Source organism: Pelophylax lessonae (genome assembly GCF_965119305.1).
Source record: "Pelophylax lessonae genome assembly, chromosome: 5".
NCBI lineage: Eukaryota > Metazoa > Chordata > Amphibia > Anura > Ranidae > Pelophylax > Pelophylax lessonae.
Window position 1 is genome coordinate 105,985,059 of NC_138772.1, and position 20,675 is coordinate 106,005,733.

At 45.8% G+C, this 20,675-nt stretch overlaps 1 protein-coding gene across 1 annotated transcript; it reads right to left on the reverse strand.

The window, feature by feature from the left end:
* Window positions 1-1,411: 1,411 nt before the first annotated feature.
* Window positions 1,412-20,103, reverse strand: INSIG1 (insulin induced gene 1). The gene is made up of 6 exons (XM_082259280.1): window positions 19,945-20,103; window positions 14,371-14,719; window positions 8,837-8,961; window positions 7,576-7,742; window positions 7,118-7,217; window positions 1,412-1,543 (listed from the first exon to the last, which is right to left on the reverse strand). Exons 2-6 carry the CDS (start codon window positions 14,702-14,704, stop codon window positions 1,514-1,516), a joined length of 756 nt encoding a protein of 251 aa, XP_082115406.1. The 5' UTR covers window positions 14,705-14,719; window positions 19,945-20,103; the 3' UTR covers window positions 1,412-1,513.
* Between the last annotated feature and the right edge of the window lie 572 nt (window positions 20,104-20,675).

Genomic DNA, 20,675 nt, shown 5'->3' on the forward strand with positions numbered 1-20,675 from the left:
GACTGCAAATATTAATAAGGCTGTGAGACAAAAGTCAGAGGGGGGTCTTCTCTTCTCTCTGTAACGATCTTTGCTGCCAACAGAAAGTGGTGTGCATATGTGGCATGGAGAAGTATAGGGCCTGGAAACATCTACTACATTTCATACACACCATCAGTTCTATTTGAAAAGGAAGAACAAGGGTTACAGTATCATCAACAGAAACTGCAGCCAGTGTTCATTTTAGCGAGGCACAGCAAAGTGCGTGCTTCATTGAGCCCTCATGGATACTGAACTATTCAGCTCCAAAACAATGGTTTGTGTCTGGGCCTTAGAAGTCGATCAGCAGGCATTTAGATAGTATCTGAGGGTATGTCTATGCATCATACAACATCCAAACAGATCCTGCTTATTCACCTAGACAAGACCAGTAAACTAGCTTAAAAAAAAAAAAAAAAAAAAAAAAAAAAAAAGGTAAAATAAATGGTCTAAAATACTTATGTATACTGGAGAAAATGCTTCTACAGTCTGCCTTAAGAACTTTTCAGACAGGCTCATTCTTGGTAATCTGAACAAGGCCTTCAGACGTGATCAGCACTCAGAGCAGCATTTTCTCCTGGAATTGCATTACAGCCCTTCTATCACTCTCAAAGCCTCCATCCCAAAATAAATTGTTGTCAGAGAAAGAAAGGATCTGATTGGTTGCTACAGTTAACACAGACTCCGGATACTTTGCTAAAAGGCCTTGGATTGAAGGCATGTTGTGTTTTGCAGGTCCACTGCAGCTACAGAGCCAAAAGGTTGCAAGACCAGCTTAAAAGATGAGAATAATCAGGTTATCTGAATTATTTGCTATAGGGCAAAGTCGGATACTTCTTATTTTGGATAGTTTGTCATTAGCCAATCTTAAAATTTGAACAAAAAGTTTTTCAATCCCTGGCTAAGTTAAGGTTGACCCAGAGGCTGGCTGGCATTAGATGCATCTCTGACTTTTTGCCCACAGCCTTATTTACCATTTAGATAAATAATACACTCCTACTTAGTTACACTTCATCTTCTTCTCCCATTTAAGCACCTTGCACTTGTGAGGCTTTCATGGGACACGTTGTTGCAAAGCTTTGTAATAGGCATGTCCTATTTCATCACCTTAGAATGAATTCATAATACTGGTACGTTGTACTTGAAGCTGGCAAACAGCTTATTACACCATGCAAAAGAACACTTTGAAAATCTACCTCTAAAGTGACAGATTAACAAAACCTGCATCAATCATGGAAGAGCAGATGCATCGCTGAAGTCTTTTTTCCTCATTTTGGCTCCACCAACAAAGTCCTGGTCTGGTGTAAGAATCCATGGAGCAATAATAAAAAGTCCTGCATACCATAAAATGTAGTAATCAAACGATGAAGAAAATAGGCTTCACATTTTTAAACGTGTTTGCACGTGGAAAGTTCGCAGGTTGTTACTCAGTAACAGAGTGCAAGCTTTTACATCAGCATGATTCTTCTACAATATGGCCTTTTCTTAGATGCAGCTAATCGGCATGTGCTTTTTCTGTGGGGCCCTGCAATGAAAAAACAATTTAGTTAATAGGCTGCTTTTTAGGTAAAGAAAATTTGCACCAAGTGATACACATGTTGTCATCTTTCTGAACCTGCGGTCTAAGGCCAGGTTCACACTAGCTGCGGCCCCAGCTCGCAGCAGGGGGTCCAGTACATTCCTGTTTCAGGTGCGAACCAGGTCTGACTTTTTGCCTGAATTCGGACCTGAAATGGAGCCAAAGACACACAGGGCCCTTTTCAAGTGCGGACCACGGCCGCCTTGGAGCTCTGTGAACCGGCTCCATTGAGTCAGTGACATGACAGTCTCCTGTCATGCGAATTAGATGCGGGGAAACCTGCATCCAATTCACATATGTTGTGAACTCAGCCTTCGAGTTATCTTACTCGATGACCTGGAAAAAGTGGGCAGGAAATTAAGTTTGAACTACATATCTGCATGTTCATTCCCAATGACAGCATTTCCACAATAGGTAAAAATGGCAGCATCTATGCTTTTTTTTTAGAACCTTTCCTAAAGAGAAAAAATTGCTAGGTGTGGCACATAGCTTTAAAATGATAAAATATTCTTTAAAAAAGGCTGGATCTCATTGCTACAGGTAAGAACAATTTACGTAAAGCTAAACTCCAAGCAAACTGCTAAATACACAGCTAAAATCTACGCACGGAAAAATAGTTTCACTTGCTAATGAATATGCATTTCTATTAAGACTTCAGATCCAGGTATCCCAGATAAAAGTATAGCCAGATCCTGAACCTCCCTGCAGCTAGACCTAACAGCCTGGTCCAGGACCCCACCAAACCTGATATCAAGACTGATTCAGAGGTGAAAGCCCCCAAAAAGGCCACCTACTGGGACAGCGCAAGAAGGGGAATCTCCTGAAGATTCTCAAAAGGAGGCTTCTGGAGGACTGAGACCACCAAAGTGAGATCTCAAGGTGGCATCAGAGACTGCACTGGAGGGGATCAAGTGCCTAACTTCCTGAAGAAAAGTACGCACCAAGGAGTATTTTGCCAAGGGCTGTTAAAAGAAGACGGCTAAGGCCCGACACCTGACTTTTGATAGTACCGAAGCCGTTTTTGCTCAACCCCCCCACCTTGAAGGAAGGTCAAGATCAGAGCCACCGAAAAAAAGAGCTCACACTCGAGAATCACACCATGCAATATCCGTCTTCCACATACAATGGTAGACCTTCCTAGAAATAGATTTCCTAGCTTTTAACAGCGTTGGAATCACCGACTTAGACAAACCTCTATCCATCAGCACCTGGCATTCAACAGCCAAGCTGTCAAAGCCAGTGACTGTAAAGCAGGATGGAAGATTGGTCCTTGGGACAGCAGATCCATCCTGAGAGGAAGCTTCCAAGGAACGTTGGTGACCAGCCACACCAGATCGGCGTACCGAGCCCGGCAGGGAGAGTCCAGGGCCCTTAAGATGACCAGAATCCCTTCTGTCTCGATCCTGTGTAGAAGTCTGGGCAGAAGCTTGAGAGCAGGGAAAAGCATAAATCAGATGATACTGACCCCACGGGGCCACCAGCGCATCTGGGGCGTCCGCCAGAGGATCCTGTGACCGAGCCACAAACCTCTGCACCTTTCTGTGACGCCAACAGATCCACCTCGGGGATGCCCTACTGGAAACACAACTGATAAAACACCTCTGGATGAAAGGACAACTTCCCTTGGTTCAATGCCTGCCGACTGAGGTAATCCGCCTGTCCGTTTCCACCTTGGAAATGTAAACAGCGGAGAGGGCTGGAATGAACCTTACTGTCCAGTTTAGAATGCCGGCTACCTCCGGAACCGCCAGGACACTTCTTGTGCCCCCCTGGTGATTCAAATAAACCCCTGGCCATGGCATTGTCCGATTGAATGCATACTTGACATCACTGAAGACGATGTCCAATGTTCCAGGCACAGCCTGATCACTCCAAGACATTGATCGGTAATCTGGACTCTTCCAGCGTCAAGATCCCCTAAGCAGAATTATGCCGAGGACACCTCCCCAGCCAGACAGGCTGGCATCCATGGTGACCACTGTCCAATACAAGGGGAAGAAGGATTTACCCAACCAAAGCCACCATATCAGAGACTTTCGTTCCCTGGCTTAGCTGGATCTGATTGTCCAGAGACTATGGATTCCTGCCCCATTTGGCCAGAATCTCCCTTTGAAGGGACCTCGTATGGAACTGTGTAAACGGAACTGCCTCGAAGGTAGACACCATCAGGGCCAGCAGCCGCATGCAAGTCCAGAGGGATGACCATTTGCTGGATAGTAGGAGACGAATTGCAGCCTGCAGTTTGTCCACAGGAAGGAGCAATTTGGCTAAGGCTGAGTCCAGAGTCAGACCCAGATAGACCAGCTTTGTGGACAGAATCATAGCAGACTTCTAAAAATTCAGAAATCAGCCAAACTCCCTCAGAGTTCGTATGGATCCCATGACCGAGCCACGGGAACCTACGGCTCCAGGTTTTCCACCAGAGCAGTAGGAGACTTCGCTTGCAAAAGGAGGTAGTCCAAGTAGCCCAGTACCACGATCCCCTGTTGGAATAACAATGCTAGCACCAGGGCTAACACTTTTGTGAAGACCTGGAGGAGCAGAGGCGAGACCGAAGGGTAACGTCACAAACGGATAATGCTCCTCTCCCTTGGCAAAGTGGAGGAAGCGCTGGTGATCAGCCTACATAGGAATGCGAAGGTAAGCATCCTTGATGTCGATAGAGGCAAGAAAATCCCCCTGATGCAGGGATGCCACCACCGTGCAAATGGACTCCATTTCGAACGTCTACACCCGCACAAAGCAGGTCAATGCCTTACGGTCCAGAATTGGGCGCACCTTGCCTTTCTTCCTGGAAACTGTAAACAGGTTTGAGTAAAAACCTTAAAAATGTTCCGATGTCGGAACCGGGACAATCATCCCTTAAAGGAACAGGTCTTGCACCGCCCCAAACAGACCCTGGGCGGACAGGCGCAAGTTGGAAAGAAAGAACCTTGCCGGGGTGTAAGAGCGAAACTCTTGTAGCTGGACCGTATGACTTCACGGACCTACCCGTCTTGTACCAGGGAAATCCACAGGTCTCTAATCCAGAGAAGACTCCCCCCAACCCCCATTACGGGTGAGGGCGCACCTTCATACTAAATGAGCCTTGTCCGCAGGTCTGGAGAAGCCTGCTCTCGACTGGCCAGTCCAAGTTAGCTTGGATCCAGAGGAGGCCCTGAAAGGCTTTGATCCCTTGTCAGTCGCTCCTGAGGGAAGAAAAAAAAACTTCTTAGGAGCCGAGAAAGATGGCCCACGTCTACGACGAGGATTCTTGCCCTTACTAGCCTGCGAAAGAAAGGTACTCTCTCCCCCCTCCGCGAGACCCTTAAAAGATATTCCAAAAACAGCCGATCTCCTTGAAAGGGAAGATCAGTCAATGCCCTTTTAGAAGTCTGGTCTGCAGACCAGCATTTGAGCCAAAAAATACGCAGAAGGACCACTGCTAAAACAGAGAGCCTAGCGACCAGGCCGCATCCAAAGAGGCATCACAGATAAACTGCAGCCCCTGAACCAACTAATTTGTCAGCTCAGCAAAGGCAGGGGGGAGCTACTCCCCCTGCCAGGTCACGATGTAAAAGTTTAGCCCACTCGGTCAGAGTTTGCGACACCAGGGCAATGGTGAATACCGCCCTCAGTGCCGAAATAGCCACAATGTAGATATTGCGGGCCAAAGCCTCTGCCTTCCTGTCAGCCGAGTCCTTAAAAGCTGGGGACTCCTCAACCGGAATCATGGTTGCCTTGGTCAGTCTGGAGACCGGAGGGTCCACCACCGGTGGAACAGTCCACTTTATTTAAAAGGGATTCCTAATAGGGGTACTGCATAGCAAATTGCTAAGGGACCACAAGGGGACGTTTTGGCTGTTCCCACACTTTAGATATAGGCAGGAAAAAGAAGCCCCTTTGCCGCTCTGGTGAGCTTGTGAGTGCCAAAGGGTACCAACGCCTCCATCGCAGCTTCAGCTGCATCCTCCATTTTCAAGGTCTCATGCACAAATACAATCAGTGAATCCACCTGCGCCTTTTCGTGAGCGGCTACAGGAGTGGAGGAATCATCCTCACGGCCGAATTAGATTCAGTATCTGAGGAAACCGATGATGCAGGGGATGGCAGGGGTGCTTTTTGTTAGCCTGTCGCCTAAAAAAAAAAAAACACCTCCACCCGAGACACAAAGGACTCCAGGACTACAGTCAGTGCATCAATGGATGGGTGGGACTCGGAGGGCCCCGCAGCCTCTGAGGGAATGAGGCGGGGTAATGTGCTCCAAAGGCTCCATGAGTCAATAAGGGGACCACACAAAAAAAAGGTGTAAAACACTGCTAAGGGGCACCCCCCCACCCCCATCGCCAGCACAGCACCTGGCCCCCACCCCAGAAGGTGGACCAGGTCACCCCACAGCTCCAGCGCAAGTAAAGGAGGGGGGGGTTGGGGGGCAAGATGGTGCACAGGGACCACCAGACCGATGAGGTGGGTGGTGCCTAACGGGAAGGAGGGGCCCACATCCACCCCAAAACCCTCCAGGGGGAGAGGGGCAGGTACTTACCATACCAGAAACCAGGTGGGCACCACTCCAGAGAGAACCTCCTCTCCATCGAAATGGGGGGGGGGCTGTTGGCCAGGAGGAACGTTGCGATTCGAGACCTGGACGTATGCGACCTCACGAGGCGTTCAACTCGCAGGCCAGCCCCCATCTGGTAGAGCTATGTCGCGGCAGACCTGCGCGCGCGCGCCTGCTGGCCAGACTGGAGTGACCACTGAATTTAGAATACCCAGCCCGTCGCCCAGTATGCCATTTGATTGTAGATCTCACAGGGAAAAAAAAAAAACAACATAAAAAAAATCTATCTAAATAGGAAAAAAATTGCCAGGACCAGAGATCACAGCAGGAAACTAGGTCCTTATTCCAGACTAGGCAGAACAAAAAAAATAATAAATAAAACTGAGCACCCCCTGGGACTGCCCATAGGCATAGCCAGACCTTTTCTGCCAAGTGTTCTACTCCTGTAGGGGGCAGTATAACGTAATGATTAAGAAGATCAGGAGCTGTGTTTCCTTCAATGAATGAAGAGAAAATAAACACATACTGTATTTACCTAGATGGGATTGATGCTGCAGCTGTCCCCCACTGGATCTACATTGAGAAATGAGTGGTCAAAGACCTTTACTCAGTTCCTGGGTCCCCTCTGAACGAGGACTTTGTCACTGCTCTTTGCTCTGCCGCTCCAGTACTTACTGGAGCGCTGGGCTGTGGAGGGGACGGGAGCAGTTGGCTCAGGGTCTCAGCAGAATACTGAGAGGCTGAGTCAGCTGTTGGTCAGGTATCTGGCTCAGGATCTCTGTAGAGCCTGGAACGACACTGTAATGTCAGCCTACAGCAAACTTTAGCCCATTGTTGGCTGAATCTGGGTCATCAGAAAAAAAAGGGGGGTACTCGTGACTCAGAAGAAGTATGGCCAAAAGAGCTCTGGCCATACCTTTTCTTTTCTTTTACAAAACTTGCAAGAACTAAAGAAAAAAAAAAAAAAAAAAAATGGTATTTACCATTGCTAGTTGTCGTCCTATATTTCCAACAGTCACGCCTCCAGAGAAGAATATGCAAGGTAGCCAGGAACGGATGTACAGAAAGTCTGGCGAGGTATACCTGAAAACACACAAGGAAAATGTTGTAAGTAAGTAAAGTCAAATTGCACAGGATTCGACAATACGCAGGCCTGGGCTGTAATAAAGCAAACATTTTACTGCTACCTTATTTGCACCATTAACAATAAACACAGGATTGTAGTTTGGGTTGTTAAAAATTAAGGGCTGATTTCAGAGGTTGATGAGAAACAGCGTCAGGATGAGAGGGTAGATTCAGTATAAGGGTGCTTTTATGTTTGGGATACTCTGAGATTTTTCTTTTTTTTCTTTTTGGAACAGATGCACACCATTGCAAAACAGTGCCAACATGATTTAACACACCAAAATGATATAAAAGTTGCAATATAGAGGATACTTACTGGTACACTCCGTTGTATACAAGAAACTGTGTTATGAGTGTTGCAAGAAAGGCTATTGTGATTCCAAGTCCAAGACCACTGCGTGAGCGGTCAAAGGTCCACCAAAGGCCCAGAGACAAGGCTGCTAGTGTTAGTGACAGCTGAACGTTATTAGCAAAATCGAGTTTCTGGTGGAGTAGAGTGTTAAGGAAAGGACTCACTATCAGATTACTATACATTAATTCTAGACACATTTTGTTTCATATTTAAAAAATAAATAATATCACAAAACCACACCAAAAATATTTCCTATATTTAGCGAACAGATGACAGATCAAGAAACATCAAGCTTCTATTGTCTAACCTGAGCATGCTTGCTGCAGAAAAACTCATACTGGGCTATTAGGTCTTCCACCAAGAGCCTACAGGGATTGCATTGCACCCATAGAAATCTGATTAATCACTGGGCCATATTAGTGCAATTTAGGGAAGGAACACTTATAAAAGTTATGAATTCTAAATTTAAAATAAAAAAGGTGCTGAACGTGGCACTTGCACTTCTCCTGCAGCTGGGGCAACCCCTTCATGTCCTCCCCCACCTTGTCTCAGCAATCGGAAGCAGAGGAGGACAGAACTCTTCCTACAGATCTTGCGCCTCTTTGTGCAGCCACCGCACCCTCTCGTCTCTGCTTCCCCTGGTCTCAGCATTCAGCAGAATCAGGCAGCGGTCTCCCGTCCCCCTCTGGTTCTCCTCCAGGCCCTGCTCCTGCTTCCCAGCTCCTACTCCAGCTTCTTACAGGCAGCAGGTAAGTGGGGGGCAAGGGAGGTTTGGCATCTTATGTGGGGGGGGGGGGGTGCACTGGACATTTAGTTTTTCAAATACAACCAGCCCTTTGAGGACAACGATATTGCTGATGCAGCCCGTGATGAAGTGGAGTTTGACACCCCTGATTTAGGGGATCAGGAAGGATTTCTTTCCCCCTGTTGAAGCAAATTTGACCTTACATTATAAAAGAGTTTTTAAGCCTGCCTCTGGATCAACTGTTGGTGTTGGGTTCTGTATATAGGAGGTTTTCAATGTATTCTCCCCCCCCCCCCTTTTGTTGAATAAAAAGGACTTTTTTTTCAAACACAAATTATGTAACCATAAAACCTGATAAGTGTCCTAATCTATGCATCCATGTTGTAACATGAGTGTATAAAATGTAGACATACAAACCAGCTCTTCCCAACATTTAAACCATGCTTAATGTTCATACTTTCAACGTAGGTAAAAGGATACTGCACTAGCATGATTAATGCCGACAAAGACTGCTATACATCTCATGACGCTGGCCCATTCTCTCTTGAACTTGTGTGGTTCTCCAAGACGGCTGTCGATGCAAGGATAGAGAAGGCCAACAACAGCTGGAAAAGAAAAAAATAAACCTTAAATATATGCTCCAGAACTTTCTAATTATCACTTCTGTTAATGGCATGAAGACACACAATTAAGAAAAGTCTTTAGGGTCCAAAATGTACATGTTTTTATGTACATATGTTTCAGAAAAAAAAGATGAATTCCCCAAATATAATTGTTTTTATGGGACTTTTCATATTTTATTCATATCTCATTGCTGATGATCTCCTGCAGCTGGTTTCTGTCTATGTACATTTACTCCAGTAGTAGCTAGATGCCATTGCTCAGTGACAACAGAGAAACATGTGACGGTGACAAAGAGGGAGAGCAAATGTACCTGAACGAGGACCTTCATGGAAGAATCATCAGATAATATTTTAATAAAAGTTGCAGATTTTAAAAGATTGAAAAGGACTTTAAAAAAAAATGAATTAACATTTTTAGTGACTGGGTTTACTTTTATAGAAAAGAGATTGCTATTAAAGATTTCAGAGGCGAGTGCACATAACTGTAGCTGGTTTAGGCTCCGTTTACACTATCGCGGCTACGAAGTCGTGCTACTTCTAGTGCGACTTCGTAGTGAAAGTTGTTTGCGGCTTTCAGTGAGACTTGTCCCTCATTATAGAAGGAGGTCGCACTGAAGTCGGCCCAAAAGTAGTGCAAGAACTCAAGTCGCGGCAGTGAAAACGGGCCAAATTGAAATGAATGCCTTTTGACTTACTGTGCGACTTGACATGTGTCAAGTCGCACAACAAGTCCCAATAGTGGAAACTAAGCCTTAATGGATTCTTGCTTCCCCAAATGCCGCCAAAAAGTTTGCTCTAGTAAAACTCAAGCAACTCCTTGCTGTGAGAGAGCATGCCCCCTTCTACCTTCTCCCCTACAGCTGCCCACACTTCATATCCACAGGCAGCAAAATTGCACTTTTTTAAAAAACAAACTAGATTCTCTTTATAGGATCTCTTTGTCACTCTCAATAATATTTTACACGGAAAGTGACTGAGAAAATCTGCATCATAATATCCTCCATCTACAAAGGAGGTTGGCCTGGTACATGGCCTCATTTGAATGATTGACAGGCAGGCACGCCTCAAAGTTTTTTTTGTTTTTTTTTTGGATGACAGCTTTACTTTATTGAGACCAGTACAAACAAATCTGAATGCAACCAACCTCAGAGTGACTGTTATTTTATTTAAACTGCTGATCTGCATGCCATATGCTTTCCTCAGCCTCACATTTTAGAGGTTTAAATTAAAATTTAATTATCTCTGTCCTCAATATGGAATCTACATATAAAACAGATGAATCAATATGAAACTAATTTTCATAAGACTCATAGTTTTATGTACTTTAATACTATACTTTTATTTACTCTATTTAACACATTAAAACATGAAGCAAGCAAATAGAAAAAAAAAAAAAAAAAAGTTTTCAGACATCTTATTTTTCACTTTCGGTGTCTCTAGAGATATTTATGGCAGTGCTGGCAGGCAAATAATTCTCCTTCTATGATCACTTCCTTATTTTCACTTTCCCAGTAGTGGCATGTTAAACGCAAAAGCCAATGAGGTCTGAGGCATGCAGCTCACCAGTTCAGGGGACGGCCAATCACAGCGCTCAGAGCTTACAACATTTCCTGTGCTATCTAAAGTATGCCAAGCAGACGTCTGCAGTCAAGAGGAGCAGCAGCTCTAATCCTTATATTGAGTTTCAGCCTGATTACTGCCCTAGGGTGCAAGCTGAATACAGATTAAAAAAGGTAAAAGGATGTTTAATGAATCACTCTTGATTTAGCAATTGATATGTATTATTATATAAGGAATAAAATGTTACTGTAATAATCAAATATGACAAGTCATCACTGGAGACAACAAGCTATAATTGTAAAAATTTAATCCGGGTTCGTTGACACCGCGTCTGTTGATCTATGCCGACCTGCACAGATCTGTCCGTGTGTGACACTTAAAGTATAAATATTGCACCCCTTCACAACGTACACCGGCACACATGTTCTACGCAGGCTGGTGTGAATGAGCAATACCATACTAGTACAGATACAGCTGCTTTATAGAGGGCCTGCTCACTCTAATATATAATCTGACTCAATTATAAAGGGCACCTGTCACAAGACAACATTTCTGTGTGAGGAGCCTCAGAATCTGGCAGCCTCAGACTCCTAAGGGTCCTTTACACGGGGCGGACCGTTTTTTGATCCGATCCGGCACTTTTTTTTTTTTTATGGACACGGATGACACTTGTGTCATCTGGTCCGTATGTCCGTTTATCATCCCATCCATTTGCGGATGATAAAACGGAGATAATGTAAGTCAATGGGATTGTGAATGTCAGCGGATGGTACCGCTGACATCCGTTTTTGCGTTCGTTCCTTTTTTTTAAAACGGAAGAAAAATAGGGTTCTCTTCCATTCCAAAAAACCGAACTGATAGGAAATGACGCAAATCGGATGTCAGCGGATGGTCATCCGCAATCCCATTGACATGCATTATGTCCATTTTTCATCCGCAAAAACGGACATACGGACCGCCCGTGTGAAAGGGCCCTAAAGCAAAAACCTGCTGCTTTATAGTAGTGATATCCTAAAAAAAAAAAAAAATACACTTGGCTGTTCTACTACAAGCATGAATTCTGGAAGTTAAGAAAATGTCAGCTTCTATCTGAGGATTCTCATGCAGGTGCTTCATACCAAGTTGTTATTAATAAAAAAAACACATATATGACTGAGACTACACTGACTGTACAAAGTAACAAAATCATGTTACCAACAATGCAGGTTAGCGGTCCATAAACTGAGCAATGCAGATCTTACAGAGACCACTTGCATCTGATACACACCAGAATTTCAGAGAAAACAATGTATTCATTATGTTTTCACTTGGCACTTATTAGTGCAGAGCATGTGAATGGAATGCAGTGTTATTCAAAGGGGGGATCAATGATCCCAGGGACAGCCACATAGCTGACTCTAGGACCAATCAGTGATGTATATTTTGGAATGGCATTATACATGCATACAGCATGGCTGATGCACACAGGGCAAAACTGCATTAAAAACAGGGGCAGCACACAGTGGCTCACAGTAGCCTTGCAACACTGGGGTTCCCGGTTAAAATCCCAGTCAGGACACTATCCTTATGTAGTTTGCATATCCTTCCCGTGCTTGTGTGGGTTTCCTCTTACACTACATAAACATGCTGAAATGTTAATTGGCTTTTTTCCCCAAACTGGCCCTAGTATGTGTGTGTATGTACTGTATGTATGCAGGTGAGATAGGGACTTTAGACAGTAAGCTCATTCAGGGCTGGGACTGATGTGGGTGTACAGTTGATCCCTAAAATGGGCAAAGTTCGAGCAGTGGGTTGGCCATGCTGGCACCACCTAGCTAAACAAACTTAAAAAAAAATTGAAGGAGCCAGGTGGAAAATTTTCAGCCAAACAGTGACTGCAAATCAATCTTCGCCAGGTGCAAAATGATTGGCCATGCAGTTGCTGTTTGACATACATCACAACTGTCTGAATTCAAGAGACGGCAGTGGGGATTTCTCCGTCCATGCTGTAAAACATCAAATGATTGTCTTATTCAGGCTATGGGCTAAATGAGAGAAAATCTACTTGTGTATGACTAACATTAGACAAGCCACCAAGAGTTTGACAAGAGAGCCTGTCATGGTTCTTGCCCTGCAGTAGCAGCACACCTCTGGTACTTTTCTCTATTGATCAGCCCAACTGGCACAAAGATCTTCTAATAAGTTGAAAAAAATTCTCTCTTTACACTAGTATAAAGAAGTCAGAAACAGTAAAACCATTGCAAGAGATGCCCAAAATCCAGAGCATTTGGTGTTGCCATCGGGCTGTATATAATCTTTTTAAAGCAGAACCTCACCCTAAAAAGGGAAGTTCTGCGTCATCTCCTCCCTCCCTCTCCTTTCGCACTTTGAGTTTTTTTTTCCCCCTTTTTTAGGGAGCGAGTACCTGGTTTTAGCAGGTACCCACTTCCGCTTTGACTGCCTAGGTGATCAGAGTGGAGGCTATCGCCCCCTTGCAATCTTCTGGGATGCACCACACATCAGAAGGTTGGGGGCCCTTTTGCAAAGCACACCGTGCGCTTGCATAGCAGGAAGCCTGCTGTGAAGCCACAAGGAGCAAGGAGTCACAGCCGGCTTCCCTTAGTAAACATAGCAGGGATTTGAAGACTGGCAAAGAACTGGCCCAGGTGAGGACAATAAAGTATTGAATCCTTCGAAAGATAAGTGTCTTTTTTTTTTTTTTAAGCCAGCAGCTACCGTATTTGTGGCTGCTAACTTTTAATTTATTTTTGTTTTCTAAGAACTGCTTTGAAGTGGAAGTAAACCCTCCTATTGTTTTCAGCCAAGGGAGCTGCCATCTTGGCCTCTGTTTAGTCTTTAACTGTCATAAATGCTGCACATGTGATCAGCTAGGATACCAGCCATTGGATGGTTTGACAGTTTAGTTACGGAATACGGACACAAGTAAATGTGACAGTTATATTCCCAGCATGTTCCAGGAATGTTACTGCTGTTACAACTGTTAAATTGATGGGTTTACTTCTGCTTTAACTTAGAAAAGTGACAGCTGAAATCTAGCTTCTATGGGCAGGACCTCCGCTCTCCTGTCTCCGTGCCTTTATAAATCAAGTCTAGCATCATACAATCCGATCTTAGGTTAAAAATGCTTTCAGATACTATTGGACAGAATCCCGTTCCTTGCAGAACTGCAGAAGAATCACCTTGCGTCAAAAGTCAATAAACATAAGGACGAAAAAAAAAAAAAATTCTACATGTAAATGTGTAGTCAATTTTTATTATCAAGCAAGCTCAATTTACCTGGCGAGTTGCTCTAAGGGTACTTTCACACGGGGCGGACCGTTTTTTTGATCTATTCCGGCACTTTTTTTTTTTTTTTTTTTTTTACGGACATGGACGACCGGTCCGTAATGTCCGTTTATCATCCCAACCGTTTGCGGACGATAAACGGAGATAATGTATGTCAATGGGATTGCGGATGTCAGCGGTTGACACCGCTGACATCCGTTTTTGCATCTGTTCCGTTTTTTAAAACGGAAGAAAAATAGGGTTCTCTTCAGTTAAAAAAAAAAAATGGAACTGATAGGAAAGGACGCAAATCGGATGTCCGCGGATGGTCATCCACTGACATCCGCAATCCCATTGACATGCATTATGTCAGTTTTTCATCCGCAAAAAAAAAAAAAAAAATGGGATGAAAAACAGACATACGGACTGCCCGTGCGAAAGGACCCTTACTCCTGTAGAACCTAGTAGGAAGATCTCCAACACTGAACACAAACAATTTTATCTACCAATCGTATCACCAGTAATACACTACAGCCTCTCCAGCTGTGACTTTGATGTAATACTTACCAGCTGCAGTGCCACAGCAAGGAGGCACCCACCATGCAGAGGAAAATATTGTGGCGATGACCTCTTCAGGAAATAGTGTCACATTCCTCTGGACCTGGAGGAGATTAAGCACCAAGGCAAGAAAAACGCCAACAGTAAAGAGGACCACACTTCTCCGGATCAAACTGCGCCCTTCGTTGCTGGCTAAGGTGCTGTAGGCCAAAGTAATAAGGGAGTTTAGGGAGGACATGACTTCTCCAATTCTACGGGCAAGCCAAATGCTTATCTTTGGGCCGTTCTTGTCTCTCCCTCTGGCGCAAGAGCAACTCCAGCAGTGCTCCTCGAGTCTTGGCATTTGTTTAAGAGGTAGCTGTTGGAAAGAAGAAAGAAAAACAATATATAAGCAAAATAAAATATATAAATGTACGCTCTAGATCACCTAAAATAAAGTTAAAGTGGAACTTTTCTGAGCGATTTCCCTTAACATTGGGGGTGTTTTATTAGAACAAGAATCAAAAAAGAAATTCCTCCTTCCACCAACAACATCCTGTGGTCCTCACAGACAGCAGTGAAACCCTAGCACAGGGGTGCTCTACCTGTGCCGCTCAACCTCAAACCAGGAATGCGCACTTCTATTTTACTCTTCGGGTTTGGTGTGCTATCTGAAAGCGCACCAAAACTTCTGAATGCAGGAGATTTGGTGTGCTTTCAGAAAGTGTATGGCAAAGTGCAGCTAATGCCCGTACACACGCACAGATTGTCGGCCGAACGATTGGCCGTCTTTTGTCCAGTGCTGTCGTGTTGGTTGAAACGTGCTCTAGACTGCACACTAATTTTGTCGGCCAACAATAACCAACTTCAGAAGTGATGTCATGTTCTGGTCTACTTTCCGTGTGTTTTTTCTTCTCTGAGCATGCCCAGTCTTGCTCATCTGCTTTTTGTCGGCCGAAATCTGTACTGACTGACGAACAATTGGCCGTTCTTTGTTGGCCTACAAAAATTTTATAGCATGCACACCAGATTTTGTTCGGCCGAAAAGTCGCAGTCGGCTGTCAGAAGCATCATACTAACAAGCCGACAATCGGCCGATCGGACATTGGCCGAATATTTACGGCCGACAATCGGTACGCGTGTACGGGCCTTAACTCACAGGATGGAAACTTTATAGGGGCCTCGGTACAGTAAGGGCTCATTTATATTTGCACTTTAGGCGGCGGTAAACACCATATTTGAGACATGTTTTTACCACCCCAACTACTGGTGTAGTGTCAGGGGTGGTAATGGTGAGGGTTTACAACCACTTTACCCTCTTCCCAGCCCCTCCCATTGGCCCATCAACTAGATCTTATTGCAAGAAGGCAGGGAGAACTTTCTGATCACCTGATCTGTTATTGGTTGTCACATGATCAGGAGTGTGTCCCACCAGCTTCAGATCACAAACTGAAACCAGGAGTTATCTGACAGCTCAGTCAGTGCTGGCAGCACAGAAACCTCAGCCACCCCATGAACGCATATGTGCAGCATGTGGACCCTAAGGGCCCCCCTCTACACACACACACACGTCTTACATGAACAGAAAGAGGATAAGGTGTTGAAGATAGGCCTTATGCCCCGTACACACGTACCGATTGTCGGCCGTAATCGATCGGCCGATTGTAGGCTTGTTAGTATGATGCTTCCGACAGCCGACAGCGCATTTTCGGCCGAACAGAATCTGTCGTGCAGGCATTAAAATTTTTTTTGGCCAACACCAGAACGGCCGATTGTTCGCCAGTCAGTACAGATTTCGGCCGACAGACAGCAGATTTGCAAGACTGGGCATGCTCAGAGAAGAAAAAAGACACGGAAAGTTAACCATCACATGACATCACTTCTGCAGTCGGCTGTTGTTGGCCAACAAAATTCACGTGCAGTCTTTTGCAGTTTTCAACAGACACGACAGCCCTGGACAAAAGACGGCCGATCGTTCGGCCGACGATCAGTACGTGTGTACGAGGCTTTACAATATGTCTGATTCATCTGAAATGGTTACTTGATACTCTCTCTTATCACCTGATCCCCCAATCGCTGGTGCCAATTTTTGTTGTAGGATGGCTCCTTGGCCTGTAGGGTCCTATGGAGAATATTGCAGCTGCCATCTGTGCTGGATACACGCAGGCAGCCCAGAGGATTAGAAACAAGGACACATGCACAATGGTGCTCTGGATGATGGGACATGTAGTCACTTGACCGTTCCTTTTGGATAGTAAACTCTAAGGAGCAGGGCCCTCTGATTCCTCTTGTATTGAACTGTATTGTCTCAATCTATTCTGTAAAGCATTATGCAAATGGCTGGTGCTACACAAACCCTTTATAATATAGTCATGAGGGAGGGAATCAGAAGACTCATTTTTCATTTAGAGTGTGTGCTCCCCAACTGGAAGTTCAGGGAAGCAGCACAGAGGAAGCTGGAAGTTGTGTCAGTTAAATGAATTAAATGTGAGTGTTTGCTGGTCTTGTTATAAACAATAATTAACAGGTATGCATCTGTAATAAACATTTCTGAGACTTTAGTATTACTTGAACAGAGGTATCTGCCATTTTTATTTCGGTTTGATACCTAGACAGGACAAGCGCTGTGCTGTGTGTGCGGGAAACGACCTTCAACTCCACCACTTCTTCTGGAGGACCCCAAACTTTTACAAACGAATATTATTAGAGCAGGCCTCTATGTTTATTAGCCTAGAATTGTTATGATTATATTACATGGGTTAGTCAAGGTTAATGAGGATCTGACTAAATGCTTATAAAAGGTAAATGTTTAGCAAACCTGGGATAGCTCGTCATATCCACGTCTTCATCGGACTATTCATGAATGACCAAACTCCCCCCTCCCCCCGCGTCATAGTTTGTGAAGTCATTCAGTGATATGAATCTCCGGAAGACTGGATAATCAATAGCTTCCATTACTGGGATCTCTGCACTGTGACAGCAAACTCCATTCATTGCTATCAATGGAGGATTAAAGAAGCCGTGTGCTGACTGTTCTCCCCAGACACTGGACTCAAATCATTGCTTTATAAACTCTGATATGTGCAGGCCGTGACTATACAATAACCCCCCCCCTGTATGTACAGCAATGACTGTATTGTGTCTCTATGGCATGGAACAAAGGAGTCCTGTAGTCTGCTGTACACTGTGTCCTGGGGTATGTGTCATTCCTTACCCAGCCCCCTCCAAACCTTAACACTGTCCTGCTGGAAGCATAGAGTTCCATGGAGGTTTTCCGCCTCCTCAGTCTCCTTTAAATCAAGCAAAGTGCAGTGTATATTATCCACCCGCTACATGCTGGAGGAAAAGACTGAGCACCGGATTACTGATAGTAAGCTTTTTGCTCCAGCGTCCCTTTTTACGCCAATCAGGGTAAACCCAAATGATATCAGGGGAAACCTCTATCTGGTACATGCCTGTACCTGCCAGCCAGTTGTAGACCTCACTGGCTGCAGATTTGTCATAAATCATGACCCAAAGCCGGTTCTGAATGAAGCTTTGCCCTCATCCGCCTATAAGCCACTTAGTGCCGGCTTTACCTTCAGCCATATCAACCACCATGGGAGTGACTTCTTATTGAAGCAGTGATGTGTGCCACACAGGGCAGCCAATTAGGTCTCAGCTAATCTCAGTTTGGGGTAAGTAGGCCATGGACCAGAGAATGACCCCCGCTGTCAGGCAACTATCACTGCTCAGATGATGTCAGGGAAGGCTGATAGTTGTAGTCCCCCATCTAATGGGGAGGCCAGGGCCAACAAAGATCATTGGCTTCTACAGGTTCTGATATGTGTATGAAAAGTACAGATCTCAGCATGGCAGTGTATATAATACAACAGTATGGCGGTACAACAACCCCTTACCCCCAGGCTATAGCAGCAGCCCAGCTGTATTGTACTTGTCCAACAATGTCCCATACAATCATTCCCAGTGATATCACCGACTAGCCATATGGCAGCATAGAGCCCATACCAACAATGCCACCAGCCCAACCTGGCAGTACAATGCCCCCCACCTTGTCATTATTACAACACAACACTAACATGACTCCCCCCCCAGTATAGTACCAGTACCGTTATACGACAGTACAATCCCCAACCCCCCCCCCCCCAAAATCCCTGCCAAATGGATCACCCTCCACACATATGGCAGCATAGAGCCCATACCAGCAATGCCACCAGGCCAACCTGGCAGTACAAAGCCCCCCACATTGTCATTATTCCAACACAACACTAACATGACCCCCCCATAGTACCAGTACAGTTATACGACAGTACAATCCCCAACCCCCCCCCCCCCAAAATCCCTGCCAAATGGATCACCCTCCACACATATGGCAGCATAGAGCCCATACCAGCAATGCCACCAGGCCAACCTGGCAGTACAAAGCCCCCCACATTGTCATTATTCCAACAAAACACTAACATGACCCCCCCATAGTACCAGTACAGTTATACGACAGTACAATCCCCAACCCCCCCCCCCCCCAAAATCCCTGCCAAATGGATCACCCTCCACACATATGGCAGCATACAGCCCATACCAGCAATGCCACCAGGCCAACCTGGCAGTACAAAGCCCCCCAACATTGTTATTGTTCCAACACAACACTAACATGACCCCTCCCCCCTACAGTACAGTTATACGACAGTACAACTCCCCCCCCCCCCCATCCCTGCCAAATGCACTGTACCCCACCATTCCAATGTGGCAGCACCCCCTCCCCCTGCCAAATATACTGTACCCCACCATTCCAATGTGGCAGCAACCCTCCCCCCCCCCCCCCCCAAAAAAAAAAAATTACAGCTATATAACAGAACAACCACCTTCCAAATAGAACATTCCCTCAGCCGTATGGCAGCATCCCAACATGGCAATGCACTGCACCCCACCATACCCAGTACTGGGGCCTAGTATGCCACCCCTTACACTATAGCAACAGTACAGCTATGACACTAAACCTTCTTTCCAGATACATCACAGTGTAAACATTTGGCAGCACAGTGCCCATTCCAAGCAATGCACCCCACCATAGATAGCAATGGGGCAGGAGACCCCTCATAGCCTCAAACAGTTAAATCAGTACCCCCCCCCCCTTTCCAGATAGATGACTATACAGACATATGGCAGCACAGTGCCCATTCCAGCAGTCACACCACCATATACAGCAGTACAGTGCCCATTCCATCCCTATGGCACCCCACCATATACAGCAGTACAATGCCCATTCCATCCCTATGGCACCCCACCATGTACAGCAGTACAGTGCCCATTCCATCCCTATGGCACCCCACCATGTACAGCAGTACAGTGCCCATTCCATCCCTATGGCACCCCACCATGTACAGCAGTAAAATGTCCCCCCCCCCCCCAGCATGAGATTCCAACATAACAGTAACATGACCCCCCCCCCAAACTAGGACACCGATACAGGACTGTACACCCCCCCAGATAGATCACCAACCAGACACATGGCAACACAGAGCCACCATCCCAGCACCCCACCATGTACAGCAGTACAATGCCTATGGCAGCACACTAATACACATCTATGACAGTATGTCTCACCGGTCAGCACAGGTGGGTCGGTGTCCAGGCGGTGAGTAGTACACGTAGCTCCTCCGGTGTCTCCTGTGAGCTCTTCTATAAATATGGGTCCAGTGGGGTGAAGTGCGGCTCCTCCCGCCCCCAGGTAGATCTGTGCGCTGTGTCCTCCTCTGCCCCGTTCCCTCCCCCCCCAGTGAATCAGACAGAGGAGGAGGGGGAGCCGCACCGGCCCCGACCCAAAACAACATGCGTGTCTGGTGAGGCGCCAGCAGCCAATCAGCGGCGGGCTGCCCATATGACGTAGAAGACACACCACACACCTTCCTTCTCTGGGAAGAAAAAAAAAATCAAAACAAGAGGCGGCGGCGCGCGGGGTGTGTCGGGGGCGCGCAGCGTGAGGAACAGCTGGAGGATGAGGGGTTTCCCGCCATATCCTGGGAGCTTTTCCCTGTAGGGCAGTGACCCCAGACAGCAGTCATTCCGGCCACAGGGGCCTCACCGGAGCCCTATCATAGGCTGTATAGTCAGCGCGGAGTAGTGGGGGGTTGTGCAGGTTTACAATGGGGGGGTGGACACCTGACATCTAGGTAGGGTTGCCCCCTTTAATCCAGGACACATAATGATTACACAGGATGTGAGGATAATATAATACACATCAGGCACTGAGTGAGTTTATTATATATCACCTTCATCAGCCACAGATCCTGCTGTGTAATTACTGTGTGTCCTGGATTAAAGGGATGAGGTGGTAA

Coding starts and splice junctions, on each gene's coding strand:
- INSIG1 (XM_082259280.1), bottom strand. CDS start 14,704: ATGCCAAGACTCGAGGAGCACTGCTGGAGTTGCTCTTGCGCCAGAGGG. Junction 7,743..8,836: donor GCATTAATCATGCTAGTGCA/GTATCCTTTTAC, acceptor CTACTCCACCAG/AAACTCGATTTTGCTAATAA. Junction 7,218..7,575: donor GTATACAACGGAGTGTACCA/GTAAGTATCCTC, acceptor GTGTGTTTTCAG/GTATACCTCGCCAGACTTTC.